At 41.2% G+C, this 21,356-nt stretch overlaps 1 protein-coding gene across 4 annotated transcripts in view; it reads left to right on the top strand.

The window, feature by feature from the left end:
* Positions 1-679: 679 nt before the first annotated feature.
* rsf1a (remodeling and spacing factor 1a) overlaps positions 680-21,356 on the top strand; it is a 24,749-nt gene continuing 4,072 nt past the window's right edge. The window contains exons 1-16 of one of the 4 annotated variants that reach the window (XM_078166906.1): positions 680-892; positions 3,521-3,612; positions 4,101-4,193; positions 6,310-6,515; positions 7,766-7,902; positions 8,947-9,054; positions 9,702-11,127; positions 11,290-11,467; positions 11,570-11,779; positions 13,942-14,046; positions 14,398-14,477; positions 15,453-15,501; positions 15,977-16,089; positions 19,275-19,339; positions 20,936-21,104; positions 21,216-21,356. The exon at positions 21,216-21,356 is cut by the window's right edge and continues 89 nt beyond it. In XM_078166906.1, coding sequence (XP_078023032.1) covers positions 739-892; positions 3,521-3,612; positions 4,101-4,193; positions 6,310-6,515; positions 7,766-7,902; positions 8,947-9,054; positions 9,702-11,127; positions 11,290-11,467; positions 11,570-11,779; positions 13,942-14,046; positions 14,398-14,477; positions 15,453-15,501; positions 15,977-16,089; positions 19,275-19,339; positions 20,936-21,104; positions 21,216-21,356 — 3,326 coding nt within the window. In that variant the 5' untranslated portion in view covers positions 680-738. Of the gene's footprint in view, positions 893-3,520; positions 3,613-4,100; positions 4,194-6,309; positions 6,516-7,765; positions 7,903-8,946; positions 9,055-9,701; positions 11,128-11,265; positions 11,468-11,569; positions 11,780-13,941; positions 14,047-14,397; positions 14,478-15,452; positions 15,502-15,976; positions 16,090-19,274; positions 19,340-20,932; positions 21,105-21,215 lie in introns of all 4 variants that reach the window. The other 3 variants (XM_033632064.2, XM_033632063.2, XM_033632062.2) reach the window with 3 other exon arrangements.

Raw genomic sequence — 21,356 nt, 5'->3', positions numbered from 1 at the left:
AAAGGAAAGACTGTCTGTCTAAAATAAAGGCGTGGTATGAGTATCATATAGCAAAGGTTCTTCATTGTTTTTCAGTCAGGAGCTTTTGTTAAACACAGAATATACCGGGCGGGGACAGAAACGTGTTAGAAAGTTATTAGACGTGTTAAAAATATTCACACCTAGGGTTGGAACAGTTTGGGATTTTCACAGTAGGATAACCTATCAGAATATCACAGTTAACAAGTATCACAGCACACTAGGTATGTATTTGGTATGAACTTGATGTTTTTTGTGGTTGAAAAGGGGTTTATTATAATTTAAACCTGAAATTGTATTTATTGAACTATGAGGCCTTTTGGGAAAATACTTTATATCATAATGATTTAATTATTGAACCTGAAAACGTTTCACTGACCCCTGACAGAGTGACACGGACATCTCAGGGTTCCTGCACCCTATTTTGGAAATCGCTGTCTTTGGGAAACAAAAATGAAAAATATTAACACTGAACACTATGATGTAATGGAAATGATGTTAAGAAACTCCATAGAACTTAAAGTGGTCGGCTGCATGCTTTACTTTCGGTTGCACACCTCCTGACTGTTTTATTTTGGAAAGGCGTAGCCGGAAGCCGCGTGCGTTCGTATTGTCAGAAATGACACCGGTAAGATGCTTCACTCCCTCCATTCATTTCATTCGCACACAGTCGCATCCAAGCAGCGAGCCCTCCCCTCCTGTTTCTCTCCGCCTGGAAAGATGGCTGCTCCGGTGGTGGTGAGAAGCTCCGGCCCGGCGCTCTGCCCGAGCTTCGCGGAGGTCTGTTCGTTCCTGGAGCGATACGGAGCGGTGCTGGATCTGCCCGAGATGACTTTCCCGCAGATGGAGAGGTATCTGCGGGACACAACGACAGGTGAGAGATCGGTGGCTAGCGGTGGTGGTGGTGGGGCGAAGAAGTGGTAGAAAGCTGCGACACTTGAAACCGAAGGAGAAGGGGTCCACCAGTACCACCATCACCATCACCATCATCATCATCATCATCATCACCACCATCATCATCATCGTGAGGATGATGAGGATGACGAAAAATGTAGTGTGTGGCTCGGCAGAACAGCATTATATCGGGAGTTTAGTCAGCGAGCTTCTGTGCTCTTTCACCAGTTGTGGCAAACTGTGGCCCGAGTCAGAGTCAGTTTCCTTTGAAAGAGAAACTGTTTTTTGCCCAAGTTTCTGAGGAAATATTTGGACAGGAGAAAACGTAGACTGCTAACATAAAGCTAGCCCCACTCCAAATTCCACACACTTGGGACTATGTTTGTACTAAAGTTAAAAGAAACGGATTCAGACGGGAGTAAAAAATGTTGGCAAGCTACCCCGAGTAAGTGTAGTTAGAGTCGAGTGGCAGATCGTCGATAATGTTGTCAATGTATTGATTTGTTAACGCTAAACTTGGTGTGGGAGCCATGATGCAGCACTGCCTAGTGACCACACACAGCCAACCAGCTAGCTCCGGAGTGTTGTCAGGTGTAATTTTTCACCGGCCTTGCCTCGCAGGCACTCGGACTGGAGTGACATCCGTGTCCCCTGTGTATATGTGTTGATGTTTTTCCCTTCTCGATGTGCATTTTAGAGGACTGTCAAAGTGCTCGATTAGTGTTAGCTAATAGCATGGGATGTTATTTTTTGGCCATTGGTAGAGTGCCTGTCAAATTTGCACAGGCGCAATGGGGACCCTGGCTGCTGGCTAACCAGCTAGCATCAAGAATTTCGTCAACTTTTAGTCAGAGTACATCACGGACAATTGATTTGCCGCGTTATCGTCCATCAGACAGAGATGTTTAACACTCGTAGCTTTCGTGTTAGCTGCTGTGCGAACCGTGTGAGACAGTTTTGCTTGATAGCTAGCTTGTTTTACCTCGAACCGTTAGTTCTGTTGTTTAGTAAGCTTCCATACCGTAACGTTACGTAGAGTGAAGTTAGACATAACAGCTAATATTCATGCTGTAGTTACGTTATCTACGATATTTCTCTGCTGTTTCAGACTCGGGCATGACCACCCGTGTTTGTCTTTTCGGGATTCGTAGAAAATTTCAGTTCACGATGTCAGCAAAGAAGACTGGAATTTCCTATAATTTCATGGGTTCCTTAAAAGTCTCACATTAGATCACACATTACAGCCCCCTTTTCAAAATGTTTCTGTCCAGTCCTAAGGCTGTATTTTTTAGTTATTAGTGTACTTACAAATACACAGAACAGTCTTAACAGTATCATGAAAGACTTAACATAACGCCTGACACAACAATAATTTATTTCAACGTTAATAAAAAGAAAACGGATTGAAAGAGTAAAGACGGGGAAGGAAAGGTGTGTTTTGCTGCAGTCTAGCATGAATTGTCTGCGATAAAATGCCTCAATCCAGGAATCTGATAAATATCTCATGCAAATGACACAAATATGCACTGGTTACTGATTACTGGCGGCCGATCTCTTGATTGAACGACTATGAGATATTGTCATTAACCTAAGCTTGTTGTCTGAGATTTGGAAAACACAATTGATGAATGTCAGTCAGGTTCTAGGAGAATCATAGAATAAGCAATAATATTAAGCCAAACAATGAACTCCTTGAAGATGATCCTGCAATTTTCTTTTTAGATTTCAACAAGGAGTTTGACTGTGGCAGTCACAATTGTGTATTTGATGTAATACCCAATTTTAAGCTTGATCTGCACAACTGTGTTTACTTTTACACAACTATACTGTATATGGGAGATAACAGGGAACCTCTTATCCAAGGGGCGGACATTAGAATAGGAAAATAGGTAGAATGTTTTCCTGAAAATCAAACATGTAACTGCGAGACTGCAGGCATTTTTGAAAACCACAGACAAAGTAAACATCTGTTTACCGAGCACTGAGTCAACAACATAAAACATTCATAAGCACCTCACCAGTTATCTTAACAATACTTTTAGTGCATAAAACAGTTTAAATAAATGACCATGTCAGTGCAGAGAACATAATGCATATTATAAGCAGAAACACTGAGCAGTGTTTATTTAAAAAAAATATTGATACTGTTAGTGTGTCTCTCTTTTTGTCTCAAGGCATTTAAGTTGCACTGATAAACTGGCTTATGAGCTCCCAGAGATTACAGTACAGCCTTAGCGATTTTAGTATGTATGAACTTATTTCACATTCTCGGCTAGAATCATAAATGTCATTTTGCTTTTTACTTTTTCACCAGTGGTTCACTGATTTTCAACAGCTGCTAAAAAATGAAATAAAAGTGCCAGTGTTTAAATTGAAATCCTATTCATGTGTTTTGTGATATGATTAATTTCCAGAAGGGAAATTATCTTTCCCCTTTAGCCTCCTAAACAGGGAGGTAAGAGATCGGGGTCAACTACAGGAACAACTCCTTGACTGGCTTTACATTTGCAGACTTTAGTAGGACAACTGTTTGTTGTGGTCTTTTAGTGACTTGTGAAAAATTAAGATGAACAGTGTTAGGTTTCTGATCATCCTGTGTGCTTTCCAGTTCCTAAACCTCTTGTGGAGCTTCACGTAAAGCTGCTCAGAAAACTGGGGAGATCTGTGACTGCTGACCGCTGGGAAAAATACCTGGCTAAGGTGAGGGCTCCATCTATGTGTGTGTTTGTAATGTGTTTGGCTTTATATTCCAATTGAACTGCACTTGACATAATTAAACATGGCTAACTGAAGAGGTCAAGCCATCAGTAAGTTTAGCTGTCTCTGGATGGAGTACTCTCTTACTACATTTTAACAGACAGTTCTCAGGTTTGCGCTCAAGTTTCTCATCTGTGACCACGCCCCACAGCTAAGATGAACTGTGCAGGAAGTGTTCGTTGGCATGGATGAGATGCAGTTACAGCCCCCTGTCTGTCATTAAGTGCAGGACAATAACAAAGATGTATGTGTACAGAAAGCTCTGACCTTGTGGAGCTTTGAATAGAGTTAATGTCCCACTAACTTTAGAGCCTTATTTGTTTTGTAGTCAGCAGATGAGAAAAGATTAAACCAAACATATCAGCATTGAGACAGTTAACTTGTGCAAACAGGCTTGTATGGAGTGACTATCTAATCATTGTTACCTGTAGGTTTGCCAGGAGTTGAACAGTACCTGGGCATGGGAGCTGGAGCAGAAGGGCTACCAGGAGATGTCCATGGAGTGCAAGTCATGCATCCTCAAAGTATGACATGCCATGTTTTTACTCAATGTTATAAGTATATCTGAAAGACTGAAACATCTGCAGTCAATGCAGCAACCACAATGACTATGTTTACATGCACAAAATATTCCAGTTTCTGCCCATATTGCAAAAAGGACAATATTCCCAAAAAGCTGTTTACATGGCTAATGAAAATGAATATTCTATTTATATTCCTGTTTACATGCAGAAGTGCATACTCCAAGTAACCTGCCCTAACATTTTGTTTATCACATCAAAATATGTAAAGTGTAGTGGCTTGAGCCACTATATTTTGCGTAATATTGCTTCTTTGTGTCAAAATAGCATTTTTTTTTTTAAATTCCAACCAGTTGTGGCCTTGTTGGACTATGCAAACACAGTCCCCCTCTTTCATCTCTTAAACCACCTTATTGTAAAGGACGACATTATGATATTGTGCATATGCAAAAAGCTGTTGATATCCAAATCTTTCATAATGTATAGTAGGTGTGTTTCTTTTTCTGACCAGAAATGTGGGCTTTTCTTTTGGCCATGCATCTTCATCCAGCTTTGCAAGCTGTTGGTAAGTTGGTTTGTGTACACGTATCCGTGACAACCCACAGAGCTGACCGTAAACAGACAAGATGCTGTGTTTTGCAAACTGTTAGAAACCTTATTTGAGGCGCATATTTTAAATGTTCTCTATACATTTTAAAGAATGCTCATAAAACCAGAATAATACCAGAGTATCCCAAATGTCTTTAAAGTAAACTGCTCAATTAGGAAAAAGGTCTACTTTGGAAAATTCTAATGGAGTATGTTGTTTACATGACCCGTATCAAATTCAGGATATTAATAGTGGAATATTGGTGTGCATGTAAATGTTGTCAGTAATCTTTTTAATAGCTGCAATAATGCAACAGCTGTCTGTTTGTCTGTGGACAGATTTTATCAATGCGTCAACATCACAACTGTGCAAAATGCAGTCACAAAACTTTACAGTTGTGTAGCTGAGATCACAATAAGGGCAGGGTTTGAAGATGTTTGTGGTCTGCATCAGGCTCACATTCATTTTAAGTTCGGATTGCCTTTTTGTGGCTTGTTGATGGGGATGCACCAAAATGAAAATTTGTGGCTGAAGCCGAATAATATTAAACGCTTGTCCGAATACCGAGTACTGAATACCGAATGCCGTTTTTTAGTTTTTCATTAGTTTTTGCAGATGAACCCCCTTCAGATTAGTGTTGTCACGGTACCAAAATTGGGACCCATGGTATGATACCAGTGAAAGTATCACGGTTCTGAGTAGTATCAGGATACCACAGCAAAAATGAGGCAGATGTGCCTTTTGTCATTTATAAAAAGATAAATCACTTTTCTATAGTACATCAATGGTATTTCAGTGGAATAAATTACTTATTGACTTATTCATACTTCAAAAACAGCATCAGTAAGTGATTAACATAGGGGGGATCAAAATAAAATAAAGAAATGAAATAAAAATCAACCAGCCACCCTCCTCCCCTGACAAGTCCCTTCATAAGTAAAGAACAGTCCCTTCATAAGTAAAGAACAGTCCCTAAAGTGCGGTGAGGTTTTTGGGCTGTTACCTGCCACAAAGAGAGAAATGTGAACGGCTCGTTTCTCCTCTGATACGCCACATACTGTGTGCTGCCATGGCTTGGCTGTGCAGGTACTTTTGGGTAGTCATGACAACAAGTTTTTCACCTGGAGCCGGACTTCTCCGTCACCAGTAAGCCGTTATCATGTGCTGCCGTATTTGACATGAATACGTATTCCTGTCCGTGTCAGTGACCCCCGTTCAACCCACAACCGGCGGGATTCGCTGTTTCGTTTCTGCTGCTGGTTGAAATCTGTACTCACACAGCGGGCTGAATGATTTATTTTGCCTGCACAAAACTATTTTTAGTCGCAAATGCGAGTGCGGTGACGGACGGAGTAAAATGTCTCCACACTGCCGACATTTTACTCCGTCCATAACCGTTCGGTTACCGAATATTCGGTGCATCCTTACTTGTTGATCAAATCATTAAATGGTCTCTAGTTTATTAATGTCTTTGTTATATCTTCCCCCCTTCAACTTCCTCCTGTTTCCTTTGACACCTTTACCCTTCAGTATCTCTGCGAGTGCCAGTTTGATGACAACCTAAAGTTCAAGATGGCGATTAATGAGGAGGACCCTGAGAAGATGCGTCTGCAGCCTATAGGTCGAGACCAGCAGGGCCTGATGTACTGGCTTCAGCTGGACCAGGAGCAGAACATTCGACTGTACACAGAGGAACAGGACGATCTGGACGGATCTACCTGGAAGTGCATTGTTAGGTATTACTGTTCTGGTGGACAAACTTCTCATTGTGTGTAAATAGGTGGCACCAGTGTCTCAGGCTACAGTCACATGTATTAATATTGTTGTCTCTTTTTCTTTTTTTTCTTATTTTATTTAGTCAGGTTCACATTACAACAAAACAATAATATATCAGCCTTGGCTTAACGCTATCTTAAACTAGCCACCTCACTTTTTTTTTCCTAAAATGATTTGTTAGTCCCTGCTGGATAACGGGCTGCAGTGTCTGGTCTCTTCACCCCAAAGTATTTTCAAATTCTGCTCTCCTGTTTTTATGTCTCTGCACCAGTGATGGCCGTGGCCGGAGACATTATGTTTTCGGGTTGTCTATACGTCTGTCCGTCCATCCGCCCCATTGTTGTGAACGCGATATCTCAAGAATGCCTCGAGGGAATTTTTTCAAATTTGGCACAAATGTTCATTTGGACTCAAGGATGAACTCATCAGATTTTTGTAATAAAGGGTCAAAGGTCAAGGTCACTGTGACCTTGCATCCATCTCATTCTTGTGAACACAATATCTCAAGAACAGCTGGAGTGAATTTCTTCAAATTTGGTACAAACATTTACTTGGATTCAATGATGAAGTGATTAGATTTTGTAGGTCGTAGGTCAAATGTTAAGGTCACTGTGAACTTACATCCATTTCATTTTCTCAAACGTGATATCATAAGAACACCTCAAGGGAATTTCTTCAGATTTGACACAAACATCCACTTGGATCGAAGAATAAATTGATTCAATTTTGGTAGTTGAAGGTCGAAGGTCACGGTTACTGTGACCTAACAATATATGTTTTTGGCCATAACTCAAAAATTATTTAGCTGATTGCGACAAAAATGTACACAAATGTCTAATAGGGTAAAATGATAAAGTGATGACATTTTATATCAAAAATGTCAAAGGTCAACTTTACTGTGACATCATAATGTTCTGCATGAAACACTTTTCTGGCCATTTCTGAAAGTCATTTCTCAGGAAGACAAGGGAAAACATATGGTCAGATACTGAATTGGTGACACTGATCTTGGGTGCCCAAGTTGAAACTGTGCTGATTGTATAGATTGTCTGTGCTGCTGGGGGGAGATGTGTGTGAAGTATCCATGTTTTCACAGACATGGATGTAAACTGTAACTGCAACTTGACTGGTGCACAGAGGCATACAACTGTGGGGTGGTAATTCTAGTTTGGTTTCTTGTTTGAGACACTTATACAAACTGTCTTCTCAGGACTCGCAACGACCTGGCTGAGGCTCTGGAACTGCTGAAGGCCCAAGTTGAACCAAAACAGAATCAGGACCAGGACCAGAACCAGAACCAGAATCAGGCTGGATCCAGGAGTGCCAGTCCCACAGAGAAAGATGCAGGTATTTTGGGCAAACGAGTAGTTATTTATTTAAATTGTAGGGTTTATATTATCTCATGTTAAAATCATCAGTGGATTGATATATAATGATGTTACATACATCACAATAAAAATGTGAAATTATTACTGAGAGAAAAATATTAAAAGTGGCTGTTCCCCCCCAAAAGGTTAGTTCTCATCATCTTCTCTCCCTCAAGTTAGCTGAAACACTGTTGAGGTTTTTATGTCCATAAATGCAACGAAGAGCCAAGATATCTTGAAGTTAACAGAAGTATCCCAAGACTGTCTGTGCCAATTTTGGTAGCATTTGAATAAGGACTTGTGATATATAGATGTTAATTGATAGATGATCGATGATACATGTCAATTGATTTTGCATATTTTGAAAATCCTAGAGTTACAGACTTCTGAATTGATAGTAGGTTGCAGTGAAGCAAACTTTTTTCAGATTTCAGTGGATGTTCTCCATAAATTTCTCACTTGCACTACAGTCTGCCAAGGCTTGAATATTATTAATAAACATTACTCCAAAAGAATTTCACCATAACTCTATTTCTGTGTCTGTGTTGTTGGTCTAAATACAACGCAATTGTGACTCTTCAAAGCAAAGGTGATATTGCTATATGAACTGTCAGCCAGCTAACAGTACATACATCACTTTATTGTTCCTAATGGTGGTGTGAATAGAAACAAAAAGCCCTGAAGCTATGTAGTTTTTGGGTGAGCTACCCAGTGGGCAGGGAGTTTCCAAAACTGTTCTGTCCAAAAACGTGTCGAATCCCGTTAAAGGAGAAGTCTCGTTCTGAAATCTCGCGACTTCTCCACATTATTGAAATCAGCTAAATGTTTAGCCATGCCATTGAAAATCTTTTAGACAGCACTAAGCAATGCTTTTTGTACTATAATACAAGTTCTTTCCAGCACTCCTTTTTCCAACTCTCACTAATGTTTCCACCGTTGTCTTCCATCTGTGTCTGTGTGTGTGTGTGTGTGTGTGTGTGTGTGTGTGTGTGTGTGTGTGTGTGTTCGTGTTCTGACGATTTAGGGGATGAGGCCATTGGAAGCACAAAGCCCGAACCCTCCAAGACCACAGAGAAACATGCTGATAGTGAGAAGGCTGAGCCTGTAAAGGAAGAGGGACCCCTATTACAAGGTATCTTGACCAAAAAAAAAAAAAGCTGGTTATTCTACGTTTATGCTTTGTTTAATGAGAACGTCACCCTTGAATTATGTAAGTCTGTTAAGTTAAATAATCTGAAAGATGATGTATAGATGGCAGAATCTGGTGCATACATCCTTGGTGTGTTGAGCTGAATGACACAATATTAGGGCGTTTTTGGCTTTAGCAGAAAGTGCACAGTAGAGAGCTGACAGGAAATGAGGGGAGAGGGAGAGTGGAAATGACATGCCACAAAGGACCATAACCAGACACAAACTACGAGTGTTTACATGGTCAGTGTCTTAAACCTTCAGGGCACCAGGACACCCTTCAGTTTTTTTTCTGTCACTGGAAAAGTGATGTGAATCGGGTCAAAGTATCCACTACATCCACTTTTTTATAAACCAGATTATTTTATCTACCAGATACAAGAATAATAGAAAATGGCCTTAATAGTAATAGTTGTTTACCAGTTCAAGTGGCTGATAAACATCCACACTCCTATTATAGACACTACTTGTAATTTGATTCTCATCTTGATGCAAATTAGTTTTTATACTACCTGATCTGCTCCCTGTGCTCTGTCCCTCCTGTCTACTGTTTCTAGAAGCATCATTATTTTGTTTCTTTTGTTTTTGCAGCGATAAAGCAGGAGGAGACGCAGCATACCAAGCAGGAAAACACTGTGGCTAAGGTGAAAATAGAGAGGATGGACCACAAATCATTGGCTGTCTTTAATAACCGTGTGAGCACGATCACCACCGTCATCAAATCAGAATCCAGGGATGCTGACATTCCCAAAAACGCTGTCTCTGTCGTCATGGCACCAGGTGCAACTGTAACAAAACAGGAAATGAACAAGGAGGAGGAAGCTGAACGGGCAGTCGTCAGGAGCAACCAGCAAGCCAAGATACCACTGAAAAAGAGGGAGCTTAAGATCGCTGAGAGTTACCACAGCAACCACCTTAACAACAGTACCAGCAGTAGTATTATTGTCTGTAACCCTTCAGTGATCCAGACCAAGGACAGTCATGGAAAAGAGGGGAAGTTGACAAGCTCATTAGCGCCACCTGGAGGTCCGTCTGCCTCACAACCGAAGCAGCAACTAGTGGTCACTGCATCGAGGCAAGAATTGAGCAACGGGAGACCGTCTCTCCCATTGCCGCACAAAGAGGGACAAAATGGAGTCATAGGAGTTATAGGTCAAGTCGGTGTTGTAGGTCATGTAGGGGTCATCCGTAGCCCATCTGAGCGTCACAGAGCCCCCAGTGCTGAGCACCAGGAACAAAATGGGCCCAGTTTAGACCACTGGGGTTCCAGGGCTGTGGAGGAAGAGAGGGAGATGAGCCGGCAATCAGTGCTGGTAAGGAAGGGGCCGGTTGAAGGGGAGACTGCAGCAACAGCTGCCATTGCTCATCTTCCTCCTGCGGCAATGGAGGCTCAAACAGCTAGAAAACTACCTTTGTCATCCTTAAAATCTGACCCACTCCCCGAAACTTCAGAGAAAAAAGTGGATTCTGTTAATGTGTCTTCACTGTCACAGACCACAGAGGACCTCAAAAGACAGACAGCAGAAGACCAGAGTAAAAAAATAACAGAGGAGCAGTTAGACAGGGGGACAAAAACTGGGCACAGCAGTCGTCAACAGAAGGATGACAACGTGGACGAAAAGGAGGAGAGGAGAAGAGAAGTGTCTGGGCGCCCCATGGCAGAAGAAGGAAGCAAAGATGACCATGAAAAGAGTAAAAGCACTTCAGGAAAGTTGGAGGAAGAATCAGGGAGCACTGCTCCACTTCAAAAAGCAGACCAGCAGGGAGATGGGGTCAATGGTAGGTCGACTGCCCAGGTTAGGGAGAAGGACACTGGGCTTGGATCAGGGGAGAGGCAGGGTCCCCTGGAGGAAGCTTCCTCTGAGCTCCAAAAAGAAGGAATCAGGTTAAAGATCAAGATTCCTCCGCACCGGAGAAACAAGTTAAGGGGGAAAGGGGGAATGGAGGAGGAGAAAGAGAGGGAGCAGGAGGTGCACGAGGAAGGGAGGCCGCTGAGGAGATCTGCAAGGATTTGCAGGTATATATATAGAGCCATTAACTGGGGCATTATTATTACAGAATAAAGTTTTTATTTGTTTTTGTTCATTGTAATCTGAAATACAGCTGATTTAATTTTGACAATAAATTCAGTCCATCTGCACCTTTTTTCTTGAAGATCATCTGCTTTGCCAACCTGCAGGCCGAGCTCAAAGGTGGCTGAGAGCCAGAGAAAGAAACCACAAAAAAAACAGGCACTGCCTACCAGAACGAGAGAAGAAGAGGAGGAGGAGGGAGAAGAAGAAGATGAAGGGGAGCAGAGCTCAACTACAAAGAAAGACAGAAAAACAGAACTTGTCAGGCAAATTAGGAAACAGAGGGTAATCAGTTTTTAAATGTTCTTCCTGAACATTTTATGAACACATAACCTTGGATTTAACTTCTTTTTACCGTTTGACTATTTCTCTCTCTCTCATTTGCAGGGTAAACGGAGGCATCGACGCCCCCGATGGTCCAACATTCGTGCCAAGAGACGCAAATTGAATGAGGGAGAGGAGGTGGAGGACAGAGGCAGGAAACGAGCAGAGGGGGAGAGCGAAGGAGGGAGCGACTCAGAAGAATCTTGTAAATCAGAGGAGATTCCCAGTGAGGATGCCTGCAGTCACTGTGGCCTGCCCAACCACCCTGAACTGGTGAGAGAGGAGAGAGTGTGATTGTGTCACAGACTGTATCACTTCTTTATTATACACATGATAAAGTAAGTGGACACCCCCTGTCCACATATATTTGAGTACTTGTGGTCTGTGGCTGTTTGTTATAATTTGTGCAAGGCCTCATGGTTTGAATTAAGGGAAATCCTAAAGGGCAATTTCGGTATTTTTCAACCTGGACCCTATTTTCCCATGTTTTTATTTCTAAGGGCGGTGACACACCAAGCCACCATTGGGCCCTCAGTCAGTGTTGGTTTGTTGGTGAGTGTCTGTCATCCTAGTTGTTGCAGTGTATTGCACATAGTTGGCACTAGTCAGCCCTTGTCACGAGTTTTTTGGCTGATTCAGTATGTTGAATCGGCTCTGGCCCTAACAGAGTCCATCACCTAGTGAAATCACTCTGATTGGCAGCTCAGCTCAGTGCACCATAAGAGAAATGGAAGTGAGGAAAGCAAACAAACAGCTTAAGTCAAGGGGGCATGAGACTGAAGCAAACTTGTTATATTAGATAAGATTATTTTTTTAGCCATTGAGCACTTAAGCAGAAACAGTTGTGTTATTGTTCGCTAGCACACAGTAAATACCCTTTGTTCTTTCATCATCAGGTTGTATTGTTAATGTGCAAACTGGCTAACCAGTGTCTTGAATCCATCCTGTTGGTATTCTTGTTTCCCTTTTTGAATAACACACAGACTACAGCTGCCTGCTGATATGGAGAGTTGTTTCCTCTGACACAGACACAAAATGTACTTGCTAGTTGGCCACTCACTTTCGTCTTTGCAGTGTGTTCAAGTGCAATTTATTGGCTGAGACATAGACGACCAGAGGCATTACTTCTTTAATGTTGGTTCGATGTGTCTGTGTCTGACTGTGTCTTGAGTGATTAATGGATACAACAGTATTTGAAACTGATCTGTTATTGAAAGACACCACTGCAGCTGCAGTGGTGAAAAAAGGCTGCAATGTAACCTCTCGGGGCAATATGCACTATCAATGCATGTCCACTAAAAGTGCTTATTTCTGCCACTGACAGGCTCAGATTGTTACTATGGGTGTCTGACAACATTATGAAAAATACCCTACAGAGAAATGAAACATTTTTCTTATCCTTTCACTGAGACAAGAAAAGTCTTTTTTCTGAAATCTCGCTATCTTTTACACATTATCGAAATCAGCCAAATACTCAGCCATGAAACCTTTCAGATAACACTGAAGTACGCCTTCAGTGCTTTAACACAGCACACTCTTGTCGGCACCCCAACTCTCACTAACATTTCCACCATTGTTTTTCCTGCAAAAAGTCAATGGCTGTGGTTCACGAGGTACAGCAGGTCGTCCAATAATTGGAAGATCAGCGGTTCGATCCCTACTCCAGTTCGCATGTCATAGTATCCTTGAGCAAGATACTGAATCCCAAATTGCTCCTGACGGCTGTGTGAGTGTGTTAAAACTGTGTAGCAAGTGGCACCTTGTACAGTAGCCTCGGCCACCACTATGTAAATGTGTGTATGAATGAGAGAATGTGACTCATAGTGTAAAAAGTGCTTTGAGTAGTCAAAAGACGAGAAAGGCACTATACAAGTGCAAGTCCATTCACCTCTCACAAGATTTCAGATTGAGACTTCTCCTTGAATGAAACTTGATTAGACACAGTAACAAACAGACTGGATCAGTGAAAGGTTAAGAAAAACGTTAAAATTTTGTAGGGATCTTTCCATAATGTTATCAGACACTAATAATAACAAAATGAGCCTGTCAGTGTCACTTGCACACAAAAACATGTGAAAATAGGGTCCAGGTTAACAAATACCAAAGTTATCTTTTAATGCTAAGCAAGGCAGGTCTATAAAGACTTTGACTGGTCTGCACAGAGCTGACCTCAATCCAATCCAACATTTTAGGCATAAACTGGAATCGTATTGTTTTGTTTGGATTAAGTACTCTATGAAATGTCGACAGTAATGACAAATTCCCATTGCACATTATCAAAGTGAAGCTACAATGAAAAGTATTGAAGTCGTTTGTTGTTTGTGTGGAGTTCAATACAGTGTTTCTATCACAGCTGACTCTGCCTGCCTGTCTGCCTGTCTGTCTGCCTGCCTGTCTGCATGTCTGTCTGTCTGTCTGTCTGTGTTTGTCCTCAGATCCTGCTCTGTGACTCTTGTGATAGTGGATACCACACTGCCTGCCTGCGGCCACCGCTCATGTTGATTCCTGATGGAGAGTGGTTCTGCCCACCCTGCCAACATGTAAGCTGTGTGACACACATAAAACACATCTGATCTTCTATCTTGGTGATAATACCTATCTGATGTCAAATAGTCATTAAATAAAACTAGAAATCTCTAATTCCCTACCCTTGTGGTCAGTAATGTCTTAAAGTTGTTGATGGTTTGATTCTGAGTTTGCCAAGAGTTTTGCTTTCATATTGACTGTAAGGCTGGGTATTGTTTTTGATGCCGTGACAGTACAACACAAAAACCTTACTACACTACTTCAGTGTTACTAATATAGTGTTGAGGTTCGCTAATAAACAAGACATTTTAAAGGAGATGTTTTTCAACATTTGATTTGTGTATTTTTGGTTTTCCTTCATTTAGAAACTGCTGTGTGAGAAACTGGAGGAGCAGCTGCAGAACCTGGACAGTGCTCTGAAGAAAAGAGAGAGAGCAGAGAGGAGGTAAACACACACACACACAAACAAACACACTCACACATGGGTTCCACGGTCATGAAATTTCTCTTAAAGTTATGAAAAAAGAAAAACTATTTTCCAGCCTTGGAAATGGTTTGGAATTAACACAACATTTTGGAAACGTTTTTGTTGTTGTCAATATGTTCATTAAATTCCCAAAACATGTCTAACATTACGTGAAATACATTCCTTCTATTACTAATTTCAAATCAGGTGCAGCATTGCATGACTATGGAACATCACCACTATTATGTGATACACATGGACCAGTCCGACATTGCGTCATCGCCAAGCCTGCACCCCTTTTGGAAAAAAGAAAAGTGTTGTCAGTCACTTTAGGAAAAAATTAGGAAAATGCAGAAAAGCAGTTATGTTGCTGGTTAACCAAGACTTTCACACTGAGATCGATGCACATCCTGAATATTCACTGTCAGTGGGGCAATGAACCTTGGGGAGATCAACCTTCATTTATTAAGATATCACATACATTCAGGTTCAGGCAAGGTTGCAAAACAATTATTAGACATGTCCATAAGACAAACATTTGTTTAACAAGAAATAAATGCATACAAACGTCTAAAAATTATAAGTCAAAGTAAAATTGCATTGACATCTCTTCAATCTTTGGTTTTCTATCCGCCAAAAAGGGGCGTGTGCCATTCTGGTCTACTGGCAATGGGCGTAATTATGCAGCTAGTTGGTGGCAGAAATGTCTAACGAGAAAATTAGCAACCACCAGCAGTTTACTTATTTGCAAATGCCTGAGAAGTGTGTGTTTAATAATGCATGGCTGTATCCCCATATAGTCATGAGTATGAAAAAGTTGTGGGAAAGATTTGAAAATTCATTTGTTAAAATGTGTGGGATCCAAAAACACACAGACTATGATCAATGTTCTGAAAAAAGTCTTTAAGTCAAAATGATGTGGATTTTTACCCTAATCTGTCCTTGCCCATCCAGGAGGGAACGGCTGGTGTACGTGGGAATCAGTGTGGAGAACATAATACCTGTGAGTAAAATAAGTAAAAGAATTTACCACATCATTTTCAACACACAGCTTCATAATTATCCCTGTCAGTTTAAACACATGGGGAATAATGACATTACTTTAGTGCATCATTTTATTAGTTTTAACATGTTATTAATGCCAGAAATTTTTATTTTAAAATCTAAGTTTCACTTAGATTTACTTACACTGAGCAAAGAAGCTTGCCCATGTTTGCAGTTGTAGCATTACAGTGGCTGTCGCAAGGAAAGCAGCAGCATCTCTCAGGTGTTTGTATTTTCTACCTGGGGCTTCTGAGATCAATAAAGAACACAGATGGTGAAATGCAATTCAAAACTGCCCTTTGAAATGAAAACATTAAACCATCTAATCTTGTGAAACAAACTGAAACCTAACATGACCATCTGTTTGATGTAATAGAAATATTAGTTTATATTTTGCTGTGCAACATTAAAAAGAATTGTCCTGACTGTTTTAGGAGGGAGATGAGGGGGAAGAAGAGTCAGCAAAGTCGACAAAAAAGAAAGATCCTAAAAAGAGCAAAAATCTGGGGAGGAGATCAACCAGAACCAGGAAGCACATCAGCTACAGGTGGGTGTGGCCTGGTGGAAGTTTGATGTACAGGCGGGGTTTTCTTGTAAACAAAGTTATGTGACATTTAGTGTGTCTCATCATGTGTATCTTTAAGGTGTAACAAACGTATGTAAAACATTTGCAAAGCCAATTTGTCTCTTACTAATTTGAAACCTCAGTTGTTTACATTTATGTTTACATTATCTGACAGACTTCACTTTTCTTGTGTTCCTTGGAACACTACTGCCAGCAAGTGTTGATAAGATTGTTGGAAAAGCATGAATAGACATACCAGTCCATATTTCAGTTCTATCATTCACTTTATGACCTCTTACAGTGCCAGAGGGGGTCTTGAAATGCTTCATTATATCTGCATTGCAACTACAGTTTTCTAGTGTCACATGAAATGTGTGATGACTTGCCTTCATCAGAGATGTGAACAGAAATGGTTAAAGGGAACCTTTTATGCTCATTTTCAGGTTCCCACTTTTATTTAAGATTCCTGCTAGAACATGTTTACATGCTTTAATGTTCAAAAAACACTTTATTTTCCTCCTACTGTCTGTGCTGGAAAACATGGGCTACGTTCAGCCCTGACAAAACGTAGCATAACTTTTATTTAAACAGAAATGGTGGTGCGTTAGACACCCTGTTGTGTTACACAGGTGCACTGCCTTTTAAAGCAATACTTACCTTCTGTGGAAATTTTACGCTTTTCTTTGTTTAGGTTAAAATGCTATTAATAAGCTGATGGCAGACTAAAATGTAAGTGAATCCCACCAGAGATAAAAACTCATAATTATACCATTCTCATATGGTTTTAAGAAATCTCCATGATTGGCCGAGCGTCCTGTCTGTCTTCCCCACGTGGAGGCCTCCGACTAGACTGACGTAACCGCTCGTGTAACATTCCAGTGTTGCCAGTCACCAGTACTATCTAACGTTAGCGTTTACGTTATATTATAAAACTCATCAGTCATCACTGATCCTGGATAAGTTTAAAAACTCTGGGGTTGCGTTTGATTGTACAGGACAGGTAACGTTATGTTTAGTTTGCTTCTAATACAACATATAACATTATATGACAACACAGCATGCAGTTGCTAATGGCTAACGTTATCCTACTGTAGCGTAGCCTCTGAAACATTAACGTTACCTTCCTTGTGCGTTTCCACTTACTAGTAACGTTAACACTACTATTCAACGTTAGCACTGTAACCTTATTCTAAAACTCATCAGTCATCACTGACTCCGGTTGAGTTTTAAAACTCCAGGGTTGCGTTTGACTGTCTTGGTTGTAACATTACACTCGCTCTCCTCTTCCGTGTATCTAACGTTACCTTGCCAACGCCTACGTCTATCATAGACGTAATGGAGGAGGGGGGAGTAGGCCTTTGGAGGGAGGTGGAGTTGCAGGAGGAGGGGGATGGGACTTTGGAGGGAGGCAGGAGTTGTGGATGTTCAGATTTTTTCCAAATGCTGTATGAAATGCAAGAAAGGTAAGAGCTGCTTTAACACAGCAGGGTTTAGGTCTGTTAAGTTAAATTGTTATTTGCGTGGAAAACATGCTTACATTGCCAAAGTTTGTGTGAAATAAAGCAAAAATTGTATGCATAGTAAGTAAAGATATACCCAGTAGTTATTTATATACACATTACTGCTGATTGGATACATCTCAGACACACGCACCAAACGAGAGAAAATCTATCCTAAAGCCCACTGCAGACTGTTTGACACCATTTTAAGGAAACGTGTCATTCAACCTGGAATACTGGAGACAAACGGTGCACACCATTTTGAGACTGAACGTGCCCCTGTATTCACCCTGTTTAGCTCTGTTTGGTGTCTGTCTCTTTAATCCTGCTCTTGAAAAGGCCTAGTCTGCTCTGATTGGTCAGCGTTTCCATATCTCTCTGTATCTGCACTGTTACATTGGGTGGAATAACAGAGAATAGCAGCACTTTCTACCATGGAAAAATCAACCAATAAATGCTTCTAAACACAAATGGACATGTTGCACCATGAATATAAGCGGAATTCAGGGAGAAATTTCAACAATGGCAACCAATACTACATGTTTCCCTGATTTTAGCATGTAGCTTCATAAAGCAGTGTAGGCTACGTGACGTAAACACTTGCAGTAGCATGCCTGGAGTCAATGACCATATAAAGAAATCTGACACACTACGTGCGTTTACATGGAGCCATGTATTCCTTTTGCATTCGGGTTGGAACCCCTACCCGAATAGAAATGCTCCTTGTAAACACCTCAACCCGAATGAAAACAGCCAACCCAAAAGAAAATCTAATCAATATTCCTTTTCAGAACCCGAATGGAAGAATTTTTCTGTCTTGTATACACCTCCTACCCGATTGCAGCCATTCCGTTCTTTCTGCGCATGCTCGTTTCCTTGCCCCTCTGGCACGATGACGTATATAGCGCGCATAGCAACGGGCTGAGATAGAGCAGTCGGACTCGTTGCACTCACCGGTTTCCATTTGCCACAGCACGGTCCTCTATCTCTCTTCTTCGACCTTCTACCTCTCTTCTTCTCCTCAACAGAAGAAGCATTAGCAGAACAAGGTTGTTGTCGTACTGCTGCTTCAAGAATATAAGCAAAACAAGCCTGAAAAAGGCACTAAGAACGGCGTCGTCAAGCATCTTGTTATCCGGAGCGAGGACTACAGTGTTTTCTTCCGGTACACGTAACATCCGCCCCGCCCCCTATCCAATCAGAAACCTTCCCTGCCCCAAACCTTGCGCGGACCCAAATGAAGGCGATTAAACTGATCTCCCGTGTAAACCTTCAATCGGAATGAATATTTCTCATGTAAACTACCTTGAAAAACTTTATTTCCGAATGATTTCATTCAGATTTATTTCATTCTGAATGAGAAGCCATCATGTAACCGCACCCACTATGACGTCAGTGTTCAGAATGGTCTAAAGCCTGAGGTATTTGCTCACAGAGATTACTTTTACATACGTTTACCTCATTATTTGAAACATTGGCCATGAACATTTTTCATGGTAACACTATATATAAAATACAAAATATGGAAAGGCGTAATTGGTTCCCTTTGAAATGACTAGACTGTGTGTCAATTTGCCAGAACATTTGAATGTTTTCACAATAAAAACAAAATCTCAGACAGAAGCTATCAACATCTGATTTGTGCGTGCGTGCGTGTGTGTTTTGCAGATTTGATGACTTTGACGATGCCATTGATGAAGCTATAGAGGAGGACATCAGAGACCTCTGTGGAGGTGAGTGGATGGTGTGAAGGTTAAAGAAATGGGACAGATTTCATGTTGTTGAAGAAGTGATGAGTACTGACGATGAACTGCAGCATTACAAGCAGACATTTATAAATTACTATTTTATTTTTATATATTATTACTATTAATATTATTATTTTATTTCTACTTTTATTATTCTATTTCTTAGACAGCAGGTATTCAGAGAGGGTTTGCAGCCCAGTATTGGGATTAATGAATACATCAGTATTTAAAAAAATAGTTGAACCACAGTTTACAGTGTCTGTATAACTTAACATAAGCATAAACATGATGACATTCAAGAGATCCTTTCCTTCCGTGGTTTTTAAAAAAGCATTTTTTCCCGGGTTCGGATCTGGGTGGAAAAAATAACATGCGGGTCGGATCGCGGGTTTTAGATAAACACATCAGTCATTAGTTCGGTAAACTACAGATAACTCTCTTGGTCATTATTTACTCTCTGAGGATCGCCGCCGCTATTTCGCAACGGTCATTGGTTCAGCTGTTTACACGCGTTTCACCATCTAATAACACAATTTGTGATTGGACGACAGAATCAACATGGCTGCCACCGTCTAACAAGCGCCGCTTCCAAAACAGTAAATAATTATTTAGGTATTTGAGAAATAAGTGGATAAAACGTACAGCTATCACTTTATAATGTTTCTGAAGTGTTTCCCTGATGGATTACTTCTCTCCTCGATGGATTCTAAAAACACGTGACGGCTCGTAACTGCTGAACGTCGCTCTGGACAGAAAGTAAGTCTATTATTACACATGTAAAGTTCCTTTACATAGATTAAAAGTTTAAAAGCATTAAACGTAACAAACGAGTGCTTTTACACTCGTATGGGAGAAGAACACAGAGGGTTGATGATGGAGCTGAAGTCAGGTTTTTATTGTGAGAGCTGCTTCATTCAGGTCGTTGTTTACTTACTGGCACCTTAACTGTGGTGATATGCTGTTCAATATTCAGCCAATATGACCCAACATGATTACTTTAAATCCGGGTTACGGGTCGGGCTGCGGGTCGTGTTTCAACGGGTCGGACCGGATTGCTGTATTAATTGGCCTGATGCGCGGGTTTGTACGTCGCCGGGTCGGGTCGGGTCGGAGCGGATCTTGAAAACTGGACCCGTGCAGGACTCTGCAACACAGTTGATCAGCAATGCTTAATTTTACCATTTGATAAAAGTAACATTATTTTTGTCAATGGAGTCTGGTGGCTTTGAGATAACAACCTCAGTTCCCTGTCAGAAAAGGATGTCCAATGGCAAGATAAAGCGTTGAAAATATTCTAAATATAGCGTACATTTAAACTGATGTTGAATTTTTTAGGTGGGCCCTTTTTTAGGTGACTATCAACTAACCAGCTAAAGCGCCGTTTGATTTTATGTACATGACGCTGAGTTTTCTACCCGGAATTGATTGTAAACAAACATTGTGATTTGGTCTATAGAAACAACAGCCTTATTCCAGGTTCTGATGCAGCACATTTCCACCCCATCAAGACGATTGAGAACCCAAGCTTAATGTTTGATTCAACTTACTGTTGTTATTCGGACTGTTCTAATGTTGAAGCAGGTCGAGGCAGAGACATCAACACTATCCTGTCAGAGGAGGGAAAGGAGAGCCAGCGGCCAATCAGAAGCCAGACTCCTTCGGCCAGGAACAGGAAGAAGAGGAGACTGAATGACCTGGAGAGTGACAGCACGGCAGCAGAAAGTGAAGACGAGTTCATGCTCAGCAACAGGTAACAGACACATCCACATACACACATTTCTCTTCTGCTGTTCTTATTCTCTCTTTAAAAATGCATTTGTTTCCATCTGGCTTAATTTTTTTGCCCTCTGCCCTCTCAAAGCTCAGAGGATGAAGACTTTGGTGCGTCAGGGGCTGATGATGACGAGGATGAAGATGAAGATGCGGGCAGCGACATGGGCAGCTTGGACAGTGGGACCCGCCCCAAACGGGCGGTGAGAGGCGTACCTAAGCACCGACCCAG

This window comes from Epinephelus lanceolatus, chromosome 4 (genome assembly GCF_041903045.1).
Source record: "Epinephelus lanceolatus isolate andai-2023 chromosome 4, ASM4190304v1, whole genome shotgun sequence".
In the NCBI taxonomy this organism is placed as follows: domain Eukaryota; kingdom Metazoa; phylum Chordata; class Actinopteri; order Perciformes; family Serranidae; genus Epinephelus; species Epinephelus lanceolatus.
This window is presented reverse-complemented; position numbering and strand designations above follow the sequence as displayed.